Source organism: Ambystoma mexicanum, chromosome 3p, assembly GCF_040938575.1.
Source record: "Ambystoma mexicanum isolate Mex_15411 chromosome 3p, UKY_AmexF1_1, whole genome shotgun sequence".
Lineage (NCBI taxonomy): Eukaryota > Metazoa > Chordata > Amphibia > Caudata > Ambystomatidae > Ambystoma > Ambystoma mexicanum.
Genome location: NC_090925.1, coordinates 877,039,581 through 877,065,628, shown reverse-complemented (window position 1 = coordinate 877,065,628; position 26,048 = coordinate 877,039,581). Strand labels below are relative to the sequence as shown.

The 26,048-nt window shown below is 45.9% G+C and overlaps 1 protein-coding gene across 2 annotated transcripts in view; it reads left to right on the top strand.

The window, feature by feature from the left end:
• Positions 1–26,048, top strand: part of SGF29 (SAGA complex associated factor 29) — a 340,015-nt gene that overhangs the window by 113,209 nt on the left and 200,758 nt on the right. For both annotated transcript variants that reach the window (XM_069652089.1, XM_069652088.1), the window contains exon 6: positions 602–731. In XM_069652089.1, coding sequence (XP_069508190.1) covers positions 602–731 — 130 coding nt within the window. The remainder of the gene's footprint in view (positions 1–601; positions 732–26,048) is intronic.

The following is a 26,048-nucleotide window of genomic DNA, read 5'->3' as shown; positions in this document are numbered from 1 at the left end:
GATCATGCTTTTCTGTTTTAGTTGACTTGTACATAATTCCCTAATAAAAATAGCAAACCGACAATACTTGATATTGGCGTCCTTGTGCACAGATAGCCGGCCAAACAGCTGCTACCATTGGTACCCACAGCACTGAGACTTTTTGCATCTCCTTCTAAGTAAAAAGAAAGGCTTTGCAAGCCTTTCATCCATGGGGCCAGCAGTACATGTTGCAGAAAAGTGAGGCTTCTGAAGAAACTGGCCCCAGAATGACCAGCGTACATCGAGAATCGGCCAATCCGGAGAAGGAGGTCTTTACCCCTTTGTTGAATCCTTTTCCTGTGGCTTTGCTTTTCAATTTCTGTTTCACATTTTCTTGCCATAGGTTTTAAGAGCCACTGCCCCTTATTCAACTGAGTGACATGGGTTTCGATCAAAGAGATCTGTAGAGAGATGGTCCTCTCAAGGTGGAATGATGTTTAGGAGACCGAAGGGAGCGGACGGCAGGGACACATGCAGGGTGTGTGTGTTTACATATGTTTACGTGTGTCCGCGTGCATATATTCTCAAAAAGAATGTCTTCTTACCTCTAGCCTTCCTCTCTCTCTCCCTCTCTCTCTAGCTGCCAAGATTGCAGGACTGTACAGCGAATCTGAGCCGCCCCGCAAGACCATGCGTCGTGGCGTGCTGATGACCCTGCTGCAGCAATGTGCCATGACCTTGCCACTCTGGATTGGCAAACCCGGGGACAAGTGAGTAGCAACTTTGCTTGGCTATTTGCGTGCTAGTTGTACATTCTCTCCCACCGTGGGAGATTTGATGGCAAGGGTCTCTTGCATTGTAGGGCAGGAGGAGCTTTGCACTTAGGTACTGCAGACTCAAACCTGTGTGAGAACTAGACCTGTTTGGGCTGAGATGGATGGAAACCTCTTTGAAGTGAGATGGATTGAACCCTGTAGTTGTGGTAGAGAAGAGACAGACCTTTTTTGTTTGGCGCAAAAGAAGCTTTGTGGTATGTGGGAGTGGGCAGCCCCCCACCAGTGTTGAGCAGGCGAAGCTCTAAGATTGAGATTGATTGGGGTGATGGCTTCCAGTGTACTTCATTGGGAGCTCTGGCTGAGAGTAATAGCTAGAATGGGGGAAGTGCTCGGAAGTGCCGCTTTGCTGCCTTGGACTCTGCCTGGACTGTGGTTTCCTGGACATGTCCTTGCTCAACCTTACTAGTGGTACGATGTAACTTGTACAGAAGACTCTGATATATTGATGTGGACTTACAACATCATTACAGCCTTTAACGTTACATTTACTGTTGATTATCTGTTGTTGTTAACAGATAACAAGGCTGTTTTGGCTAAGCTCTGCCCCTTGCATCACCTTCCCTATATAAACTGCTGTGTGCGCTCTTTGGGAAGTGCTCAGAAGTGCTGCTTTGCTGAGCAGCAAACGGCACCACTGATTGGATGGAGATCAAGCCACGTGAGCTTGCCTTGAAATTTCAACCGTATTGTTGGGAGTCTGCTGTTTGGATTGCATAAACATACGTGTATCAATGTGGCACCTGCAAAATAGTCTTTACACCTTGAAATCAGATATGCCTGCTCACGTTGTAGTCACGCGAGCGTCTTTGCTTCTCAATGCTACTCTGCCAAAGCAATCACCTTTTCACGCGACGGAAAAAAAAACTGACTGTAAGCTCCGTTAACACCCCAAACAGGAAGAATTCTGAAGGGGATATCCGTGAGTTTTGTCTACCTCAAGCAGAAACCGAACCTACTTGTACTACAGCCGATTGCACAATTGTTTATTCTGTTTCTGCAGGAAAAGTTCCTTCTCTGTTGCAACCAACTATTGATGATATTTCAAATGTTTCTATCTCTGATACTTTAAGTTTGTCTGGTGCGAGTGTTAAGCTGTCATTGTCAGCCATTGTGATTGCACCTGATTTGAACTCTGTGGGCTGTGAACAGATTAGCACACAACCATTAATTATTGATTCAAACAACTAGGGTGGTGTACCAATTGTTGACCTATGTTTGGCTAATATGGATGACTTATCATATGCTCCAATTAATGCTGATGTCGAACAGCCATCCATTAAGGCACAAACATTTCCGATTGGTGTGGGAAGTAGTGAAACTGATATATTGTTCCTTTATCGCTTTCTCCTAATGACAAAGACATTCTTACGCAAACTCATAGTCTCTCACAATCTCCCAGTTTGTTTGAAAATTCCATTCATAATTACTCAAACCTTTCACTTTCCTTTACTCAGCTGACACCCGTAAGATAGTCACCTTTTTGCATAATCACTCTATCTGCAATGAACATGACTTTATTATCACTATCCAAGCTATTTGAAATGCTGTATGCCAAACTTACTCAGCAGTCAAAACAAATAGATCAGATAGTAGCATGGATGGCAAGGCAGGATAAAAACAAGGGGACAAATAACAATTTGACACCACTCCCTACTTACAATCTTTTGGCAAGAACACGAAATACACAAGATTGTGCACCTCATGAGTCATTTAAACCTTTTCTACCTCCATTTGCGTGTGAGAAAACCTTTCTTCCCCTCTTCACACAAATACGCCCGTGTGAAGAAAATATAGCGGGACAACCATCTTCTGCTTTGGGTCGGGTGTTACCAGCAAAACCTTTGGATTCTGTAATAGTTGGAGATGAGAAATTGCCTCCAGTATACAATATGTTTGATACGAGATTGAAGGAGGAAAAATCAGTAATCGCCACCACACGAAAGAAAACTAAGAATCAAAAGACTGTGAACCTCCCTTCTAAATCTTGTGCCAAACTGTTCATTCGAAGAATCCAAACACCTAAGAAGCTGACGGCTTGTGCCAGTGCAGCTGTAGTTGCTAAGCACAAAAACATAGTGCGTAATAAGCAAGACATCAACAATCAAAAAGTAATTCCAAATACCATTACCCTCCATTAGGCAACTTAATTATGGCCTGACTGCCTCTCAAAAAGGTGCCTAATAAACATTCATTAGCTGAATTTAATCACTCACCCAAAAAGATGTTTTCTGAGCCAATTGGAAAGACAGTAGTTTACTATAAAAGTGATGGGATTTTGAGTGATACCATATTTCCGCAAATTAGAGCGGAAATTCAAAAATCTATAGAAGAAAATTTGATCTCGAAACAGGTGAAACCTTCTTGTTGGCTCACAGCAAATAGCTTCTCAAGAGTGTGAGAAATATCATAGACTAAAGATTCCATAACCTGGAACAACAACAACATTCAAAGCAGCACATTGCAGCCACGATTGCTGTTCAAAATCTCGGTTGCAAATAACCTCACCTGCCAAGTGAGAATAAGGATGGTAAATTCCTTAAAAGCTTAAATCCACACCATCGACTTATAATGAAATGTCGACTGTTGCCTTACCCCAATTATGATCTCAATAGAGCAAGTGTTCTTGCCATCTTTGAGGACATTGAGATGTTAGAAGATGTCACTTCAGTGGACATCGAGCAAGTGGAATTTCTAAATGATAGCAATCTATCTGTGGTGAAACTGTGGAGCCGCTCAGGTGTGATAAGGAATATTATATGGCAGGCCAAAATGGAGCTTTTTGCTCTAGGTTTTGTCATAGCCCAAGATCCCAAATTCTTCAATTATGACAACAGAATTGCACACTTTAAAAACAGAGACAATACACTGCCAATTAAGCTACCTAATACTTATAAGCAGACTAAAACCTTGACCTCAACCTCTATTCATAAACCATGGTCTTCTTGTTGTGACCATATGTCATATGCATAACTACCTGATGAAAATTGTCCCAATATTGTCACCCTTTCTAGATGGAATAAATGTGGACTCTCCCATTTGTTTGGACCCAGTGCCAAATCTATTAACTCCTACGATATAATAGCTTTTCAGGAAACCTGGCTGAAGGAACAACCTATATGGGATGGCCATGATATAATCCTACATCCGGCTAAAGCTGCTCAGAAAGGCCGGGCTTCGTCTGGTCTGATGGTGGCGGTTAAGATCAGTTAAGGCTTTAAAATTCAGCCATGCAAAGCACCTAATTTATATCTACAGATGGTTAAAATAACACACCCCGAATGAGTTATTGCCTTTATTAACATTTATAGAAATCCAGCTGTGATATCTGACACCAAGTTTCTTTTAGATCTAGAACATTTGCTAGACATGGCAACTCAGGCATCAGATGTTACCAATACTATACTAGCTGGTGATTTAAACTTAGTGTTTGTTCTCACATAAGGGACCAGTTAACTTGAGTTGCACTAAGTGGAAAACACTTATGAAAGAACAGCAATTAATAATGGTAAACAGTGCTTTATTGCGTGACATTCCACCAAGTACACGGCGTAAAGCTAAAAGTAAATCCATCATTGATTATATTTATGTGGATCAAAATACTTTCTCTATGGTTATAAAATTTGAGGTGATCAAACAGTTTTAGACACTGCATTGGTCCTTGGAACCATCAGTCTTCCATAAAAATCATAGTACTTACAATGAACACATAATTGTTAACAACTCGAGAATTCGATTTCGATAGAATGCAGATTCTTTACATCGTTTTAATGTCAACATTTTACGCGTCCATTGTCACACTGCTGTGAATGTCACTTTCCCATGAGAACCATATATGTCTGCTTTTCTGCTTTGCAGCTCTTTAAACTTCATCCTGCTGCAATGCCCCATCGTCATTCTAAATATAAATAAGCATAGCTTTAATCGGGAAGTGCAGCAACGGAAAAGTGACTTTCGCAAACAAAAGAAATTAGCATTGCTTCTCCCGTTATCTGAGAGACTGAGCACTATAAAATCATTAAAATGCAAGTACAAGAATTGGCTGAGATCCAAGAAAGCTGACCTGTATCAACGTGATGGCGAAAACATGCTTAATGCCATAACAACCAAAATGTAATCACAGATTTGGACTTTACTCAATCTAGCAAACCACGCCGGACAAGCTCCAGTTCAGATTAATGGACAATCGGAAAATCAATGGATATTATATTACTCCAACATGTATTCGCGACCCAAAAAGAAACAGCCTAGGGTGTATGACTATAAAGCGAAGTTACAAATAATAGAGGATGACAGCTTGATTACATATTACAATCAAGTAGTTCACGGGCTCCAGGCCCGGCTGGGCTGAACAACTGGATGTCCAAATATCCACAACAATGGGCAACTATTCTGTATAACATCTTTTGTCATATTCTAGAAACTGATGTCATACCAGATTCTTGGCTTCGATCAGTTATTGTTCCTATTTTCAAGAAGGGCGATCGATCCTGTCCTTCCAATTACAGGCTGATTGCTCTTCTGGATGCACCAGGGAAGATTTTCACGCAGTTTATTCTTAGAAAATTCAATCAATGGGCTATCGAACATCGTAAGCGTGATCCGTGTCAAACAGGGTTCGTAGCAGGACTTAGTTCATCAATTAACTTGATGACTATTAAATCTATCATATCTCATTTATCCACCATAAAACAACCTCTTTACATTGCATTTGTCGACTTTCGTGCGGCATTCGACTCTGTATCTAGAGAGCTTCTATTAGACAAATTACATCTCGCTAAATGTCCAACCTACATTATTGCACTTATATAAGCCCTATATACGAACACGAAAATCCAGGTCAGACTGACGCTAAAGGGCGACTTGACTGAATTGAGTGAAACTTGGAGGGTTCAGACAAGGTTGTATCCTTGACTCGGCCCTCTTTACATTTTTTCATCTCCGACATTGGAGACTCTTTAAGGGACATCATTACTGATGCCCCGAAATTGGCTGCCAAATCGATTCCAGCTTTACTTTATGCAGAGGTTTGGTCCTAATGTCCAAGGTTTTACAGAGATTATTAAATGCCTTGTCGTTCTATGTCCTAAAAAATCTGTTATACTATAAATCTTGAGAAAACGAAAGTAATGATCTGCAATTGTAAAAAGCTGAAAAGAACACCAACTTGGTCTTTGGAAAATACTGAACTGTAGCTTGTCCATCAGTATACTTATTTGGGTGCGGTTATTGGTGATCAGAATGAGAAAGGTTATTTGCTAAACTTGGAAAGAATACTGACCACAGCGATTTCACAAACAACTGTTATACACGCCAAGTATGGCAAATTCTCGATTACCCTTGCACTCGCGTATTACTGACATAAGGTTACTTCTGTTTTGTTGTATGGAGCAGAAACTAAGGCTATTTTATCTGAAACTGTGTGGCAATGGGTTGAAAGCAAATTTTGTAGACGAATCCTAAAACTTCCCAGGTGTGTTCCAATTGTATGGATTAGGAACAAGCTGGGTCTTATAGCCTTACATGCAAGGTACCTGTAGCAATTGATTGCTTTATTTAGAAAATGCCTAGTGGCGTCTGAATCAGACATGTTATTATGCACTCTTTCTAGATATATGTTTTGTACAAACCACACTTTTATGTCAAAATGGAAAACAACAGTTATAATGCACTCGCAGAACTTGACATTTCACTCCAATTACTCTTACATAATCCGACTTGCGTAAAGACTAAACTCTTTCAGTACGATTGGATCAAGACAAGAAAAAAATGTCAGTTATCAGGATTTTAGGAACAATCCTTTTCAACACAAAAGATATAATGTGCCAGAGCCATATATGGGTAAATGTCCATCTCCGTTTCACAGATCAGATTTTGTGCATTTAAGATTTAATGTATGGATTATGAGGGACATACAGGCAAGGCGCAGAGTAATCGTACATCTAGAGAATGTTTGCAGATTCTGTAAGAACCCTAGTCAGAAAGGAACTCTGTCATCTGTTAGTTGATTGTTACATGCTAAAGCAAACCCGTACACTATATTTAAAAAAAAAATGGCTACGAGCTAATCACTTCCGAACTATTATGGCAATTTATCTTTTTGTGGAACATTAACAACAGTGAGAATTGGTGCTGTTGGTTTTTTCCACACACTACAATTGTTTTAAGAATGGTATAAATTATACGCTGGTATCCGTTGTATGTAGGACTGAACTCTGGAGTATAAATTGCTTTGGTCAAGAGTTCAACAGTTGTATTCTTTATAGAAATCGAATCCTTAAGTTTGCAGAGATGTTAGACCATTTTAATTTTCTTTGTTATTTTATTAGTGAAATTGTGTATCATATTGTTTTTAACAAAGCATATATTGGTTTTATGTTTAACTTTAGAGTCATGACACATGAATAGATTTGCTTATTTTTCAAGCTATGTAACTAATGCAATGTATCTGTTGATTTTAATTTTTTTTGTAGGAATTTTCAAACATTTTAATATTTGTAAAATAAATTGTAAAGTTGATGAAAATCAGCCAAATCAAAAAAAAAAAAAGTAATAGCTAGCCCCCACTGTGTGCTAGTGGGAGCCCTGGTGTGAATGGTTTAGAGGCAGAAGCTCCAGTTTGGGACAGACTAAGTTCTAGATGAGCCAGACAAACCCCACTGGTGTGAAACCGATGGAAACATTGGGTAATATTGATTAGCTGCAGCCAGGGAATCTTGCTGATGAAAACCATAGACACAACAAACTCCTTTTGTGTGATGCTGTTGGGAGAGATTTTTTGAATAACATTGGTGGGGGGTTCATAGAGACCAAGTGCACTAGTGTGCAAGGCTAACCGTTTAAGTTCGGCCCATCTCCAGCTGACTTAATCAGCAAGGCTTTACTGTTAGGAGAACTGGAAACGGATCACACACTGCTAGGAGGAATTTTCAGAACCAGCTGTGTGGGAGGGCCCAAGAGGACAACCTAGTTGGCGAGCAAGATTATAGAAATTTGGTCTAGCCAAACTCACAAATTCACCTGAGCAGAACAGTAAAGCAGATTTGGGAGATCAGAGGCTGGTGTGTAAGTACAGTTAACAACACATAGAGGCAGCCAAGATATGAAGTAGCACCCAGAATTATTAGCATATATATGATATGATTTGGTATTCGTAACGCACCTGTACACAAGAGTTTCTAGGCACCAAAAGACAAGTGCAAAGGGAGGTGTGGAAGTGCAAGGGAGAGGGTAGGGGAAAAGTGAAGTTAGGGCACCAGGCTCAGAGTAAGTGCAGCGCAACTCTAGGTAAGTGCATGGAAGGCAAGGGGCAGTAGGCGTTAGTTATAGCACCCAAGTGCGCTGTATGCCCGAAGGCATTGCAGTAAGACTGGTCATGGAGGGGCCTGGTACCCTGTGAGAACTCCGAGGGTACCCGGCAACCATTTATGGCAGGCAGAGAGGAAGGTTAGCTACGGAGAGAGAAGGCAGAGGAGAAAAAGGAAGGTCTTGAGCAGCTTCCGTAACTTCAGGTGGACCTGCTCAAGTTTGAGAGGGGCAGGGAGGTTGTTCCAGAGGGAGGTACCTGCAGAAGAATGGGATCTACCCCTCACTCTCTGCTTGGAGAAGCGTCTGACCCTCAGAGAATTTGAGGTAGCTGAGCAAAGGGCTCTAGAAGGAAGGTATTTAGGCCGAGAAAGTTGGATATAGTGCGGCCCCCGGCCCAGAAAGCCTTGTGGATGATGCAAAGGGTCTTGAACTTGATCCTTGCAGCCACCAGGAGCCAGTTCAGAGATTTCAGAACTGGAGAGATGTGGTCCCTGGGCTTGAGGCCAAGGATAAGTCTCGCAGTCCTGTTCTGGGTTAGTTGAAGGGGGCGAAAAAGTACAGCGTGAGAAAGCGACTGTTGCGGTAGTCCAGCTTGGAGAGAACCAGAGCTATGGAGACAGTGAGCTTCTGGGGGAAGGTGAGAAAAGGTAGAATACCTCCGAGTAGGTGCAGCTGGAAGTGGGCCTTCTTGGCAAAGTCCATGATGTGAGGAGAGAAGAGGAGAGTGAGTCGAAAATGTCCCCAAGGTTTTTAGCCTCCGAGGAGGGCAAGGACAGAGGGCCCAAGGAGGGTAGCCAGAGTGCGAGCGGGAAAGCTGGAGCAGGGGTCCCAATGAGAAGAATCCCAGTCTTACTGGCATTGTGGCAGAGATAATTGGATGTGCACCATTCCTGAATCGCGGCTAGACAGTTGGGAATGGGCGAGGAAGAAGAGGAGGCTGAGGTGAAGCCTGAAAGAGAGCTGTATGTCATCCGCATAAAACTGGAGGTTAGAAGAGAAGTCAGAGAAATCAGCTGGGCCAAAGGGGCCTCGTAGACAATGAAGAGCCAGGGTGAGAGGATAGAGCCCTCAGGGACACCACAAGTGGAGAGGTGGTGGAGAAAAAGGACCCAAGTTGGACCTGGGAGGGTCGGTCCAAGAGGAAGGAGGTAAGCCACGCCAGAGCCTGAGGACCAGGTTCTTGCAGAGTTGATTAATAAGGATGGCGTGATTGACTGTATCAAAGACAGAGGAAACATCAAGGAGGATGAGGACCGCGGGAGAGCTGGAGTCGAGGTTAAAGAACAGATCTTCGTGGGTGTTCAGAAGAGCAGTTTCCGTGCCTCTGGCTGCTCTAAAGCCAGACTCCTGGTCATCGAGACAACCAACAGATTCAGTGTGGAGGGTTAGCTGGGAGATGGCCAGCTTTTCCAGGAGTTTGCCCACGAAAGGAGTGATGGAGATCGGGAGATAGTTTGCCAGACAGGAAGGATTGGCAGAAGGCTTTTTTAAAAAAAAATTTTTTAGAAGGGGGTGCACAAGGGATTGCTTGAGGGGAGAGGGGAAAGATCCAGTGGCGAAAGAGTGATTACAGAAATCGGCAAAGGGCTGGAGCGAGTGAAGCAATGTGGTCCTTGATGGTTCTGAGGAGCAGGGGAGTACCTGTTTGGAAGACACTTTCATAGATCGGACTTGTCTATAAACATCAGGTGTTATTGGAGAGAGGGAGGAAAGGAGGGGAGGAGTGGCCAGAGGGGGCCCGAGGAAGGGAGAGGAAGAGGAAAGTGAGGACAGGATGTCCTGGGTTTTAGTGGTGAATCAGAAGCCGGAGCCGAGCAGAGGCCCTGGGAGGGAACAGGAGAGGTGGAGACTGCAGTAGGATTCGCCAGCTCCTTGCAGATTTGAGTTTGGCTGTGTTGTTAGAGGCCTCAGAGACGCGGGCTTGAATATGGACCCCTCTTCTAGGACAAGACAGAGAGTTTGTATTGCCTTTGGAGCAGGCTGCAGGCGAGTTTAGAGGATGCGCCTGATGCCCTCCCCTTCCACTCAGCTACCCTGCACTTAAGTTTCAGGTGGCCAAGTCGGAATCATAGCAAGAGTTGCACTTGCGGGTAGGCTTCAGACGGATCCTCATGACCGGGGCAAGGATGTCCAGGGTGATGGAGATAGAAAGATACAGATTGGAGAGGGCTGTGTCCGAGTGGGAGTGATTCGCAGGAGTAGGAGGAGCAGAAAAAGTGGAGGCAAAGGCAGCCACTGACACTCGCTTCATGGGCCGAATGAACGATAAGGAAGGTGGCAGTGCTGCGGTGTGCTTTTCCTGAGGTTCAGGAAGCATCAGGTGGGAGAATAGCAGAAAGTGGTCAGTCCAAGAGAGAAGAGTAGTGAGCGGGTTATAGAGGAGGATGTCTGAGGAGATGAGAACTTCCAAGGTGTGTCCGTAAGAGTGTGTTGGACCAGAGGGTAGAATGAACAGGGAGGGGGAATCGCAAAGGTTGTGGAAGAGCCCAAAGGTGGGATCGGAGGCATCCAGGTGCATGTTGAGAGGAAGAGACAAGAAGAGAAGAGGTGAGGTCCGCTCGATTTGAGAGGAAGAGTGCGACCAGAAATAGGTCTTCATGGAAGTGACAGATGCAGGAACCCATTTAGGAAAGATCAGGGCCACTCCACCTTCGGGCTTATTGGTTCTAGGCTGGCTCAGAGAGGATCTTGTAGACCTCAGAGAGGAGAGTGCCAAAACTCGTGACCGAGCTCGCCATCAACCATGTCTCGGTGAGTGCGAGGACATCAAGGTCAAGGTCTTCGATGAGGTGGCAGATGTCAGACGAGTGTTTGACAGCAGAGCGAGAGTAGCTACGTGGAGCAGGTTGCCACTTTTGAAAGACTTCAGGTTTGGGGTACAGGAGTGAGATACACCCAGTGGAAGTGGCAGTGTGGGCCGAGGTAGTAGACGGAGGTGGCATAGTGGCCAGAGAGGAGGAGGAAGGAGGTGGCAAAGGAGCCGGAGAGGGGGTAGAAGGAGTAGCAGGAGAAGGGAGGAAGTTGATAAGAAGCAGGACACACCCATCACGAAGTAGGATATTGTGCTGAGAGCCCTGGACCATGACAGTACCATTTTGGTAGACATTAATGATGGCTGAGGAGTGGAAGGAGGCCAAGAGGACCTCCCAAGGAGGACAAAAGAGAGAGAACGGAGGATGTCGATCAGAGTCTGCCTGGAGGAAGCGCTGATGTGGGTATCTGCATTAGGCAGGCCGGGCTGGAGACCAGGATATCCTTCTTGAACTTTTTCCTTGCAGACTTGGTGAGAGGAATAGGCTAGGATAGGAGATAGAGTAGCAGTTTGAGAAGATGGGAGAAATTGAGAGCACCATAGAGGGTGTGAGGAAGAAAGAGGAGAGAGCGAGAGAGAGAAGAGAGGAGAAGCACGCAAGCTCTCTACGTTAGCTCTCTCCGCACTAGGTATACGAAATTGGGGCATGCCTTGGGACACGGATCTTCATCACTCAGCATTTATACGGTAATATGGCTGCATTAAGCTCTCATGATGTGGGGGCAGGATCACTGGTAGTAATGACATGGAACATTAGGGGATTCACTAATCAAAAAAGCATGCGTGCAACAGCTAATTTTAGTAAAGCTCATAAGGTTAATGTACTAAGTTTGCAGGAAACACATCTGGCTGGCGCTGCTCCTCTCCCTCCCTAAATTCCCTGGATGGGGCGGTGCACAGATATTGCTTGTCATACTCCACACATTCTAGAGGGGTTGCCACGTATATCCATAGTTCCCTCCAGTTTAGACTACACAACCAAATTAGAGATGATGAAGGGCGGTGTTTGATCTTAGCGGGGGAGCTATACAACACTAAAATACTGCTCATAAATATTTATGCACCCAACACAGATGCTCCTGACTTTTCATCAATGTGCAAGGCATATTCATAAATTCCCGTTTTACAAGATTGTTTGGGTGGGAGATTTTAACCTTGCTCTCACCCTAGAGATGGACAGATTGGCCACGGCACAGCAGACACTTCCTCAGACGGCAAAGGCATGGGCTGGCATATTCGCTTATCATAACTTGTATGATGTCTGGCGAGGTGAACACCCTGGGACTAGGGAATTTACGATTTACTCAGCGGTCCATCATAGTTCATCGAGGATTGACTATATTATGGCGACCTGCTCCATGGCAAGTAGTCACGGCAGCCATTATAGTTCCTCGTACCCTTTCGGACCACTCGCCGGTACTGGCCTGCTTCTCAGGTCTTACACAGGCATCCAGGCAGGGCCGATGGCTGTTTAGGGCCTCGGCATTAGATGACGCAGCGTTCAGGGAAGGGATAAGGCAAGATGTACATATTTTTTTCTAAAATAATATTGGTTCGGTCCCTGACCAAAATTCAATCTGGGAGGCCTTCAAGGCGTATATAAGAGGGTGCTGTATATCCAAAGAAGGCGGGGTGCTGAAAGCGTTCCGAGGATCCATGAGTAGGCTGGAGAGAAGTATTCGGGAGCTGAAGAATGAGCAGGGAAGAGGTGATACCCCCGAGCTCCAATGGGAATTTAGGGACGGTAGGGAGGAATTTAAGCAGATGGCGGATAGCCAGGAGAAATATCTGGGCGACCCTGTGGCCACGGCGAGATACGATGAGGGAGATAGGCCGAACAGGACCCTGACCTGGGCCATAAGACAAGAGCATCACAACACTCCCATCATGGAGATTGAAGGATGGGATGGTAGTACTGTTAGAGATCTACAGGAGATAAACAGGGAATTCTGGGGTTACTATAAGGAGTTATACAAGTCCCGCCACATAAGGGGACATGATGTCTTGACACAATATCTCGATGAGGTGGCCCTGGGATGGTTGGAGAGGGAACAGGGAGAGGCGTTAAACACCCCGATCACAGAAGAGGAAGTCCATAAAGCTATCAGGGCTCTTCCCAACGGTAAGGCTCTGGGCATGGATGGGGTAACAATTGAATTTTACAAAGAGTATTCATGATTCTAGTTCCCAATTACTGCAGATGTACGAAGAGGCTAGAGCTAAGGGTGTACTTCCAGAGACTACCAGATCAGCGTTGGTGACGGTGCTCCCCAAACAAGGCACAGATCCACGACAACTGGCGTCCTATAGACCATTATCTTTAATCAACACTGATAATAAAATCTTAGGAAAAATCCTGTCCGACCGGTTGCTGCCACATATACCTGCCTTGATATTGCCAGACCAGGCTGGCTTCATTCCGGGTCGCTCCACTCAGAATAATTTGAGGCGCCTGTTCCTACTAATGCATAATGTAAACCTCGAAGTTCCAATAGCAGTAGCGGCCCTTGACGCAGAAAAGGCTTTTGATTCGGTGGAATGGCCCTTCCTGTTTGAGGTGCTCTGCCGATCTGGCCTAGGGCTTACATATATACATATATTAACTGGATAAAATTGCTATATACAACTCCCAGAGCTATGCTGTACGCAAACGGGGTGGTTTCGGACGCCATTTATCCCACACGGGGCACTCGTCAGGGATGTCCCTTCTCCCCCATCCTATTTGCCCTGGCCATGGAGCCACTGGCATGTCATAGCCGGGAAATGCACATTCAGAAAGGCATTTGGGTGAATAATTTGCACACTATTATTTCATTATACGCTGATGATATTCTGTTATATGTTAAACATCCCAACAGGAATTTAGGCCCACTGACACAAGAGGTGGTAAGATTCGGGGAATTATCTGGACTCAGAATCAATTGGAACAAATCAGAGATACCTCCTCTGACTCTGGGGGTACAGCGAGTGGAGGTTGAGGGGGATTTTCGATGGTGTCCACAAGGCCTTCGGTACCTGGGTATTATGGTATCCACTCGGGTGGAGACACTCTACAAAGAAAACTACATTAGGACCCTGGAGGCTATGGGGCAGAAGGTGCAATCATGGATCCGCCTACCGATTTCCCAGGCAGCCTGGGTGGCCTTAGCCAAGATGGTCATTCTGCCTAGGATGCTGTATGTTTTTAACAATGTGCCGCTATGGCCCCCAGGTAGTTTCTGGTCCCGCGTCAAGGAGATTATGGTTAGATTGGTGTGGGTGGGTAGACGGCCCCATATCGCCTATGAAACTATGACAGCGGCATATGAATATGGTGGCCTGGAATATCCAGACTTGCAACTATATTACTTGGCGGCACAGTTACAGTACGTGGCGGGGTGGGGCGATCCACAATCTCACGTACCACACGTAAAGGTAGCCGCTGCAGTATCTTTTCCGAGTAACCTAATGGGCATGCTGTGGGGGAACAGAGGCCAAACTCCAAGGGATGAGGTCCACCTGGTCTCGGTGACATGCCGGGCTTGGGTACGCCTTGCACAATTGCTTAAGACCCCTCCGGATTATCATCCCAACCTTCCAATATATGATGTTATTGGTGTCCCGCTTACATTGAGAAGTCATTCAAGGACCATTTTCAGAAGCTGGGGGTATGGAAACTGGGAGATTGGGTGGTAGATGGGCGTTTTAAACTGTGGGATGAATTGCGGGCTCAAGGGGAGCATAATGCAGTGACTCTGCTTCAGTAGTATAGGCTGAGAGGGTTGATGAAGACGAAATGGCCAGACTTTCCGAGGGCTCCTATCCCACACGTAGTGCAACAACATGTTGTCCAACCCCTGATAGACGAGAAGATTGTTGCTACCACATACAAGTTGATCAGGAGCGACAATGGAACGAGGCGGGAGTCCTCATTGGGAATGGAGCTGAGTGAGAAACAATGGAGGCTGGTGTGTATGCAAACTAGAACAATTACGCTGAACGCTAGGCATACGTTAGTTCATTATACATTTTTGCACCAGGCCTACTATACCCCACAGAAACTTAGCAGATTTTACCCTGAAGGGGTCATAGCATGCAAAAGATGCAGAGAAGCGGCAGCGGATTTCTATCATATGGCATGGGCATGCCCAAGCATACGATCCTACTGGGTCAAGATCGAAACGACTGTGAAAGGAATGCTCTCTGCGGAACATAACTATTCACTGGCTCTATGGCTTCTGGCATTAATTGAAGGGGAGTCACGTGCTGAGATTGTTGGGTATGGCAGTTGTGGTGGCTCGGTAGGTTGTGGCTAGGACCTGGGGTAGGAACACTCCTCCAACTTTTACAGCCTGGCTTGAGAACAGGAGAATGTGTGAATTTAAGGAAACCAGTTATGCCTCGACGCTACCTCCTACTAGTCGACCATTGGACTATTGGGGACCTTTCAGACAATACATGGCAAACGAGGCGCGATCAGAGCAGACCTCAGTGGCGAGTGACTAAATGGCATGATGGAGGGTTGATGGGCAGGTGCCCTTACTGTTGGGACTGCACTGGCACAGTGGGGAATGCAAAATTGTATGTCTGAAGATGCTATTTTTTAGACGAGATAAGGAGATATGGACTAACATAGAGGAGGTGGACGAGCCGGGTAGAGGGCACGGGGTAAGGGGGATGGGAGAGAGAGGTGGGAGTGGTTCTTATTTGGGGTTCATGAAGTTCATGACTGTTTTATGTTAAAATCAATAAAGAAAGTTTCAACAAAAAAAAAACAGATAGCTATGGCAAATATTCCTGGTATCAGAAATGTTGTTGATCTAGCTATAAATAGCATGAGGAATTTATGATCATTGTGGCATTTAAGGGCAGGACAAAACATTCACCAGAAGAACTTTTTGTTCAGTCACATAGAGTCCCCTATTCATATACACATTGTTGCTATGGTTCGATTAAATGTTTTACCTTATGGGGCCGTATGCTGTGGCATTTTTAGACCCAGATACTGTACTTTTGACAGTGGCACTATAGAGGATTTACTACATTTCTTATTCATTTGCACAAGATTATTAGACCTAAGATGACAGTGGCTCGAAAGACATTTTACTTGCAACAATATGAAATAGTTTCTCGAGGCAATTAATATTGGTTTGTCATGTGTTGATGTTTATTTTGTAAATGGTTAATGCAAGTATATGATCGCCTCATTTAAGCGTTTGGAATTTTGTATTTTATTACTAACATGGGTGGTTAAAAATGTATATGGCATCTTAACAATTTTTGTCTTTTAATGTGTTTTTAGTTTACATTTGGTTTTGTATTAAAATGTTCTATGTAAATGGTGTAAACCGACATAAAATATTACTTACCCTGACACCCCCTAGAACAGCCGAAGAAGATCCAAGAAACAACAATCAAACGAGAAATGGCGAAAAAAGGAGCCCACCATGGTGACCCTCCTGTGCGTTACTGCGGCTGATTTCACATCCTACGAGTAATATGATTAAAAGGTTGTTATGGTATAACCGCTGCCACCAGCCATTCAAGGGGATATATTGTATCTCCCCAGCACTCCACATAAGGGGGTTTGCTGGTCTCACATAGCCAATGTAAAGGAGATGGGAATCCCACTTTACTCCTGGGAACAGTAGTTCACCCAAAATATTTCAGAGAAAATAAAAAGAGAAGCCCAAAGGCAACCCAGCAACACTGTCCATAAGGAGCTGTATGCTGCCATAGTTTATTAACATAGAGCCCATAAGTTATAGGGAACTATAAATCTGCATACTATGGAGAGACATAAAACGTCACCCATAAAATGAGTAAAAGACAAGGTGAGAGGGGAAAAAGATTATCACTCACCTAGGGACAAGGGACAAATAATCACTACGTCCAGCAAAATGTTCTGCGGTTGACGCAGGTCAGGAAGATTTATCACATTTAAGAAAATCTTACCAGTTATTCTGAGGCAAACACTATGGTTGTATCTTTGAAGGAACACGTATGTGGTACTGGGACAAAGAAAACCACACGAAGAATACTGAGCATGAATCAAACAGAGAAGAAAGAAGGACTTTGACCCTACACCAGGGAAGTCCCACGGCATAAAACTCAAAGGCAGAGACCTTGGAAGAGAGCGAACCCCGCGGGTTTCGTATCAGTTGGGCGAGGAATGCTGAACCTGGACACATGGCATCCGATGAGGGAGAAAGAGAAGCCTGAAGGTGGCTCCCAACGTTTAGCGTTGGAGGGGAGGGGATGGGAGACGCAAGAGAACCAGGTCGATGCAGGGCATCCTGAACCTAAGCGAGTGACAAGGGGTCACGTGACCGCAAGCAAGCCACAGTGGACCTCGAGGTCCGTGAAAAACGCTGATACCACTTATTACATTATCGTGAAACGAGCTGGCTGAAGAAGGAACAAAGAAACGAGAAGCCAACCTAACAAGCAATTGAGAAGGTGCCAGCCTGTTAGAATCCCTGATGACGTTATCCCTGCAGCAAATGGGAGCGTTTATTCCAGTCGGCTGGCAAAGCCGTCCCGGAGCGAAGGCCAGGTGTTAAGACCTTGCTGCGTCTCTGCCGGTCTCTGCCATGCGCCGTCCCGAACTGACTGCTACCAGGATTTTCGAAATTCCTGCGATGTCTACACTATGTAATACAAAGGTAAGCCTTGTGATGCAAGGTTCTCGCTGCTCCAAGCATTCCCCACTACTACCCTGAGGTCATGTACTGCTGCTATCCGCCTCTCAGGTGCACCCCGTTTCTCCTTTATCCCCCCTCCTTGTCCACTCCTTTCCTTATGCCATTGGCATACTCCCCAAGAGGCCGGAAACCTTTACTCCGTCACCCGCCCGAGATGCTAATGTCCCTTAGGAACTGCTGGTCCCCTTCAGACACCATGCTGTAAAATACAAGCGCAGCATCTATAAGCCCAGCAGGCCCAGCTACCTGCATGACTAATACAGCCTGCCCTGCAATAACCTCTGCCGCTCTGCTCCTCCGGCCCCCCTCCTTAAATCAGAAAAAAACGCAAATCTGTGGCGGAGAACCAGCTGCCAGTAGGTTCGCACCAACACCTGCTTCCAAGCATTGAAAAGTCAAGGCACAAGAATTGCTCTCTCACCAAAACGCCTCGCCTCTTGCCATCATCTCTATCAATCAGGCCTGCTCCATATTTGCTCCCTACAGACAAGTCTCATCTTAATCATGCTGCATTCTCGCACCCAGGACCACACTAGCCACGTGTCCCTCAAACTCTGATCTCAAATCTGCATCACACACTGCCAACAAAAAGAAATTCAAGAACTGCACAGATGTCAAACGACTTTGCCGCTTTTCAGAAGCACTTATGAGTGTTAATTGCACAATCAGCCCCCATGCCGTCTTGGCACCTATTGTATCTAGCCTGCCCCTTGATGCAAACCACACAGGGAGGCTCACCACCAAAAATGCTACTTTTTCCTCTGCCGCATCTAGCAAGCCTGGATCTGCCAATTGCCCTAGTGCACACACACACGGTGTGTGCAAAGACTGCCACTCTGAGTCTTGTTAAAGTGACAACCCACCCTGCGAACTACCACCCTGTTAATTCTTCTGCCTCCCAGGCACCAATCAAGAATGTGGAAATGTAACTGTCTGCCACAACAGCTCTGCTGCTACCCTGCTGCAAATGTATTTGTCTACCCTGTGGGAAATGTAACTTTCTGCTACAGCAGTCTTGCTGCCAATATCACTGCCTGCCTGCACGTAATAACACTGCCTCAATTGTGACTGTCTGCCCTGCATATATCTATTCTGCTACCAATGTCACCCCATGCCTTGCTCCTAACAACAATGCTGCAATTGTATCCGTCCGCCCCACCACAAACTGTGCTATTACCAATGTCATTGATTGCCATGCACCCAATAACAGCACCAGTAATGTTATCACTTGACCTGTTGCTAACAATACTGCTGCCAATGCTATTGCCTGCCCTGCTGCTAGCAATACTGCTGCTTATGTTATTGCCTGCATTACACCCAGCGTTGACATCCAGAACAGCATCACCTGCCCTGCACCCATCAACCTTGCCCCTACTCACTACTCCAATACCTATGCCAACTGCCCCACTACCCCTACCGCGAGCACAGTGACTAACCTTCCCAACACAGACATGGAAAGTTCCCACCCATGTCAAATGACACAGATCCAGTTCCCACTGCCTACATCTTTGATGCACCCAGTCAAAACTCTGTTAACTGTTAGGAAAGCCACCTGCAGGAAGCTAATGCCAGTAAATGTACCAAACCTGCCAAGCTCGCACTCAATGTTGCTCTGGTCAATGCCCACTCCCTACCAGCCCATCCGTTGGACACCCCTGAACTCCTCTTAACTGACAAACTTGGCGTGCTTGCGATCATGGAAACATGGCTCCATGCATACTCTGCCCTCTCTCTGGCTATCGCAGCAGGCTACACTATCCTCAGGAATGACAGACCCAATGCCAGAGGCGGTGGTGTTGCTATCATAGCCAAAGACCACCTCTGCATAAGACCATTCAACACCTCCATCAAGATCTGTGACCTCATCTCTGTGAAGCTGTCCGCATCCCCACCTCCACAATCTCAGTCCAAGTCATCTACCCTTACTTTCGAAAGAGACCTTCTACACATGGTAGGCATTAACATTAAACCATCAAAAGTTATTCTTCTTGGTGACTTGAACTTGGTCTTGAATAACCCCTCTGACTTAAAAGCTTCCCGCGTGGCCAATTCTTTGCATGTCCTAGGATTCAGCCACCGCATCAGCACCCCCGCCTATGCCAAAGCTGCACCCTGGACTGGGTTGCAGACCTCAAATGCCCCTTCACCATTAGATCCAACACTCCCTGTCCATGGTCTGACTATCATATCATTGCTTTCGAGATCCCACTATGCCACCATATCAAACCGACTACCATACCACTACCACCAACCATAGCACGTAGCTCTCATAAACTTACTAAAGATCGGATTCTTCCTCACCTCGAGGCACGCAAACAAGAGCACCTCTGCTCTCCCGATCCTAACCTCCTTGCAGACCTATACATTACGACTCTAACATCTGCTGTTGAAACCATCACCCCCATAGCTCTCAAAAAAGCTAAACCAGCAGGACATATTAACTCCTGGTTCACCCCGACCTCCTTGAACTCAGAGCACAGAAACAGCTTGCTAAAACATCCTAGAGAAAAACTCCCTCTGATGCCCTTAGGCTAGCATTCACGAAGGCGGCTAAACTTTACAAACAAGCCATTATTCAGGCTAAAGCTACCACTTTCAATGCCAGAATTTCCAACGCCAAATCTTACACCAGAGAACTATTTACCATTCTCAAAGAGCATGAAACTCTTAGCACCCCACCCTCTACCCTTATGAAAGACAAAGCATGGGGCACCAGTATTCAAAATGCTCTTCTACCAAAAATAGACAAAAAGAGGTCAGGGCGCTCCTCTGCAAGAAAGAACACGGGCTGATAATCTGTTCTGTGGAAATGTACCCACTGAAGTCCGCAACCACATGTTTTGGCTCACTGTTCCTTTCACAAAGGAGGAATATCCATTTGCATATCAGTCTTTGTCCCGCACACTTCACCAGTCCAGCACCAAATTGCTATAGCAATCCTCCTTGAAACCCCAAACACGTGTTTCGGCCTAGTTGGGCCTCATCACGAGCACAGTAAGCAAGGGATCCACGTCTGGATAACCCTAGGTAACTTAGGGTGACCAACCCCAAGTTCCTTTTTACATACAAAAAGAGGTCAGGGCGCCCCTCTACAAGAAAGAACACAGCATGATAACCTGTTCTATGGGAATGTACCCACTCAAGAGTCTGCAGCCATATGTTTTAGCTTACCAGTGAACTATTCACCATTCTCAGAAAAGTTGAAACTCCTAGCACCCCACCCTCTGCTCTTATGAAAGACAAAGCATGGTGCACCAATATTCTAAATGCTCTGCTACAAAAAATGGACACACTACACAACAAAATACTTGCCAAACCGATCTGCCTTGAAACTCCTGCAACAAGCCACTCCTGATACTCGCCCTCCCACAACCAACAGCCTTAGCATCCCACTGTTGCGCTTCCATAAGGTCTCTGATCTGAAAACACTTCACATCCTAAAGAGTCTCAAACCTTCAAGATGAAAAGGCTACATCTGCCCTGCCAGTCTCATCAAAGATTGTGCGTAAGCCCTTAATCCGTTCATCTCAGCTTTCATTAATGCCTCTTTCGAGACAGTCACAGCCCCTTCCAGCCTCAAGAAAGCCAGGCTTCTCCCCCTACTAAAAAAAAAAAAAAAAAAGAAAACACTGTGGACCCGGCCCTCCCTAACAACTACTGTCAGATTACCACAGTGCCCTTCTTAATGAAAATCCTGGACACAGCATCCTATGTCCAAATCCAGCACCACCTGGAAACCAACCACATCTTGGGTGTCTTGACAGTCTGGCTTCCGACCAGGCCACATTAGAGTTGGCATTCCTTGACCTCAAAATCCAAATCGATGAGATCAGGGAAAGAAACCTGTCCTGTTACTTACTCCTCCTTGACCTATCCGTGGCCTTCGACCTAGCAAATCAAAAAATTCTTTGCCATCACCGGACCACCTCAGCGTCATTCTGACCGGAAGCTGCAACCTGGATCACCTCCTTCTTAGAAGGAAGAGCCATGAAGGTCTTTGCGGAAATTGCAAGCGCCCCACCAGCTCCAATAAAATGTGGGGTTCCACAATGGTCTTGTTTGTCACCCACATTATACAATATATTCACTAAACCACTCTTTGACCTCTTGGACTCCCTTGGCGTAGCCTACACTAACTATGCTGCCGACACTCAAATTCTTCTACCCCTATCTAGAATCTACTCCAGTAACGCAGACACCCTGAGTTTAGCCTACGCGACCATCCAAGCCTGGATGCCAACGCATGGCCTATGCCTGAATGACGAGAAGACCAAGCTCCTTCCCGCCACAGTGCTAAACAAACCCGACTCACGATACTCTGCATTCTTCATTGACGGCACTCAGATCACTGTCTCCACTGCAGTGAGTATACCTTCACGCTACCCTATCACTGACTCACCAGGTAAATGCAATTTCTTCCTCAGCAGCTTAATCCACCAATTTGATAAATGCTACCAGACCCTTACTATCTACGGATAGTTGCCTAACGATTACTCAGGCTGTGATAGGTGCCAGGCTAGACTACTGCAATGTGCTCTTTGCTAGCACGTCCGCACACAACATACAGAAATTACAGACAATCCAAAATAATGCCCTTCGTGCAGAATTAAACATCTCTGAAATGGAGCACATCTTGACTGCCCGTAGAGCCGTCCATTGGCTCCCAATCCAAGAAAACCGGCTATTGCAGCCCTGCGAGGCGGAGGGCTGCAGTAGCCGCATCGGGTAGGTTGGGGTTGCCTAAAAGTCACAAGAGACGGAACGCGACCGCCACGGTTTGTGAGATAGAGACACGTCTTAATATGGAGCATGTGCTACAGGCTATAAGAGGTAGAACAGAACCATCAAGGAGAGTAGGCGATGGGGTAGGATGAGGGGGGGGGGTAATGATTTGCAGGAAAAGGTGGCTGCTGAGATGGAAGGCAGAGGAAGGTCTTACCTGCCAAAACGTGCAGTGGTCATGGCTGAAACTGGCAAAGAGGACACAGAATGGAATTGGAGGTAGTAGTCAGGAGGCCAGGCCCCTCCATGCCCAGATAGGCCCAGACAGGGGTATGATCCTTACCCGGGGTCCTTCCACAGACGCCGGTTTCACCTGCCGGCTCCCCGCCAATCTCAGAATGTCATCATGCAGCAGCCTATCGGATGGAATTGAAGGCGGGAATAGGGCGGTAGCATAACCCATTCATTCAATGTAGACTTCATGGACATTGCATCTGCCATCTAGGACTGGAGCCGATGCTCCGTAGTCAGTCAGGCGGTCCCTGGAAGTCCCTTGATCCAGGGCAGCTCCACCATCGTGACTGGTGTTATTGGGCTGCATGGTGGTGGAGCTCTGGAGAGAGCCTAAAACCGGTGCTACATCATTGTGGGTAGTTAACATCTTTCATTTAATAAACCACAGCAGTGAGATGGAAAATCAGAGTTTGTGTTCTGCCACAAGACACAATCTTCTGTCCTTAGTTCAGGTGAGGGGAGCCCAGGGGTTGTGGGTGTAGAGATCACTTATTGGATCGGGAACTTGTCATGTTACTCAACAGCCGGTTTTTGTCCGCTTCCAGATGAAGAGAAAGTGAAGACAATGGCATTGCAGACCCTTCAGGAAACCTCACGGGAGTATAGAAAGATTGTTCCAGAAGAGGTCACCATGGTCAGGCAGCGAGAGGCAATCACAGAGGTGAACACAGAATGGCCCCAACACAGTTTACAATGTGATGAGATGGCAGAAATTGCAAGGCCAGCCAACTTGTGGTATAGGCTGAAGATATGGCAAGTCCCAAGGCTATGCTCGAAATGACAACGGCTGCAGCAAAATAGTCCAAAAAGGGAGCTGGACACTTCCGAAGGCTTCCAGAAATGTCTTCTCGGGCAGGGGTTGAGACTAGCTGTTCCCACTAGTCCAAGGGTCGAAGCACCAACAAACGGTTGTTAGGGGGTTTTACAAAAGTTGCTGTCTGTGATAACTTAGGCAAGCCCACCTTGGGTGAATAGGGTTGCACTTGTCTCTTGTCTCAGGAGGGTAGCTCTGGGGCAACGTGCACGCCTTGGAAGTAAGACGACAGAGTCCCCGATTCGATCCCCGGGTCCGCGCTTAGAAACCTCAGGGTATTAAGTGCATTATAAATAACCAATCATATCACTTCTTACCTTTGGCCTGAACTACCCAAAGGTATGGTAGCAATGGACGAGCAGCCAGGCTTAGTCTAAGGAAGGCGGAGGGCTGTAGTAGGTACACAGAACTCGGAGCTCACCAAGAAAACACTATAACACTGTAGAGTTATATAAAAAAATAGATATTTATTATATACACTAAGGCATACTGTTGTACTTCAAGTAAGTTCAAGTAAGTAGAAAAACATATATTCACAGTATCCGATCCCTTTCAACATTCTTAGGGTAGATAACCAAAGGTTTACACAGGTAAATTGCTCAGAATAGCTTTTAGGATAACAAATCATTTAATCGAGCAACTTGAAACATATATGCAAACATTTTAAACTCTTAGTAACTTTTTGTAGCTTGTACCCAAGTCTGTTTTAAGAGTCCAACCCTGCTGGTTTGAGTCACTCAAAGCTCAGATGGGTCACTGGGCCACCAGTGACAAGGGGTTAGGCAGAAAAAGGCGGGAAGGCAAAGTACAGTTTTCAGAAGGGTGATATCCAGCAGGATTCTCTACTGTTGCAGGTAAGTAAAACCGTTGGTTAAAAAAGAAGCTCAGGGAGGTTATGGTGACTCCCTGAAGGATTGCTCCAAGGACCAGTTTTATAGGGCTAGTGGTTTTACCGCAGGAGCATTATAGGTTGGTCACCCCAATGTAACTCTATGGGGACCTGGGCAGGTGCAAGATACAAGCTATTGGCAGCTCCCAGAGTAACTGAGCCAAGCAAGCAGATTCCAGGAAAATTGTACCAGGGAGGAGATAGTACCTTAAAGTGAAGATGCAATTGCAGCATGACGGTTCCAGCAGTGAAGCAACAGCCAACCCGGTCACAGGTTTCTCGGGCTTGGCAATAGGAGAAGGGAACTTCATTGGATCTGGAGACAGCTCTTGTGCAGACGGATGCCCAGGAAAGGATCTATACCGTTCTGTCTTGTTGACGCCTTTTACAGGTTCGCTTTCTCAGTCCTCACCTCCGTGGGGGTACTTTCGGGAGCCAATTGGAGTAGATGGAGGTCTAGGAGGATGCCGTCAAAGTTGCATGCAAAACCGTACTTCTGGTGACACTGCACAAAGGATCAGCACAGGGCGCTGGGTTTTGGGCGTTTACAGGCCATGGAGGTTGCAGCTCTTCCAGGGATGGTGCAAATTGTAGTTAGTCTTTGGACTGGTTAGGCCCACCAGTCCATCGGAGGAAGTCATCTTAGGAAGGAGGTGGTAAGGGCAGCAGCAGCGGTTACTTAACAGGCTCTGGCGGTTGTTGGAACTTGCTAGTGGCGTCTTGCTTTGTCCTTCTTAATAATCTTCTGTCCCAGTAGTCGACTCTTAGTTTCAGCTCCAGGACCTCGGAATGTATCCAGGAACATGGGTTGAGTCCACCAATCGTGTCCCATGCACCATTCAAACTTGGGAGAGGGGGGGGTTGTCCAATGGGGACAGCAAGCCTCCCAGTCTGGACTGGTTTCAGTCAGGCACACTGCAGCACAAAGAACAGGAGTTTCGGTCACCTCCCCACTTTCTGTCCTGCCAGTTACTCAGAGACCCTCTGCTGGCTTTCCTTGGGAAACCAGGCGAAGAGAAAAGGACAAGAGAATCCTCCCCACTCAGATATTTAGAAGACATCAGAAAGGAAAAGCCATCTTGTACAGGGCTTTAAAAAGTAGACCCACCCTTTTGGGTAAATGGTGTCCCTTGTGTCCCCTACTGAAGCTGTGAAGACAGCTTGCGACAAAAGTCCCCAAAAAGTCATGCATAAAGGTACACTGCTACCAGCCTGAACAGGCCGCTTGTCACAGTAACCAAAAAATTACTGGAGAGTCTAGAAAAGGGATACTTTGGATCCCCTCAGCACTCCACATAAGGTGGGGTGTGCTTAACTTGCAAAAGAAAATTGAAGTAGGATACAAAGTATCACCCTGGCTTGGTAACAATAAGTGAAAGCACTAGGAGCTCCCAGCAACACTGCACGGAAGGTGCTGTGTGCTGATTTTAGTAAATTTTAGATGCCAGAAAGTTTGGAGAAAAGCATGACACCAAAAAGAGGTAAAAAGGGTTCCCAAAAGCAGAGTAAAAGAATGAATGAGTGTGGAAACAGGTTCCCACTCACTCAGGAGAACTAGTCAAAAATCCAGTGGTCCAGTAAATACTGCTTGGGGGACTCGCAATTGGAGAGACGTTCACACAAAAAGGGAAATCTACTCTAGAACCTGCCCCCTAGATGCCATATCTTCTTATATTACCTATTTAAAAGTAGTCACTGTACTCACTTTATGAAGGGAATTCCCCCGGCCCTC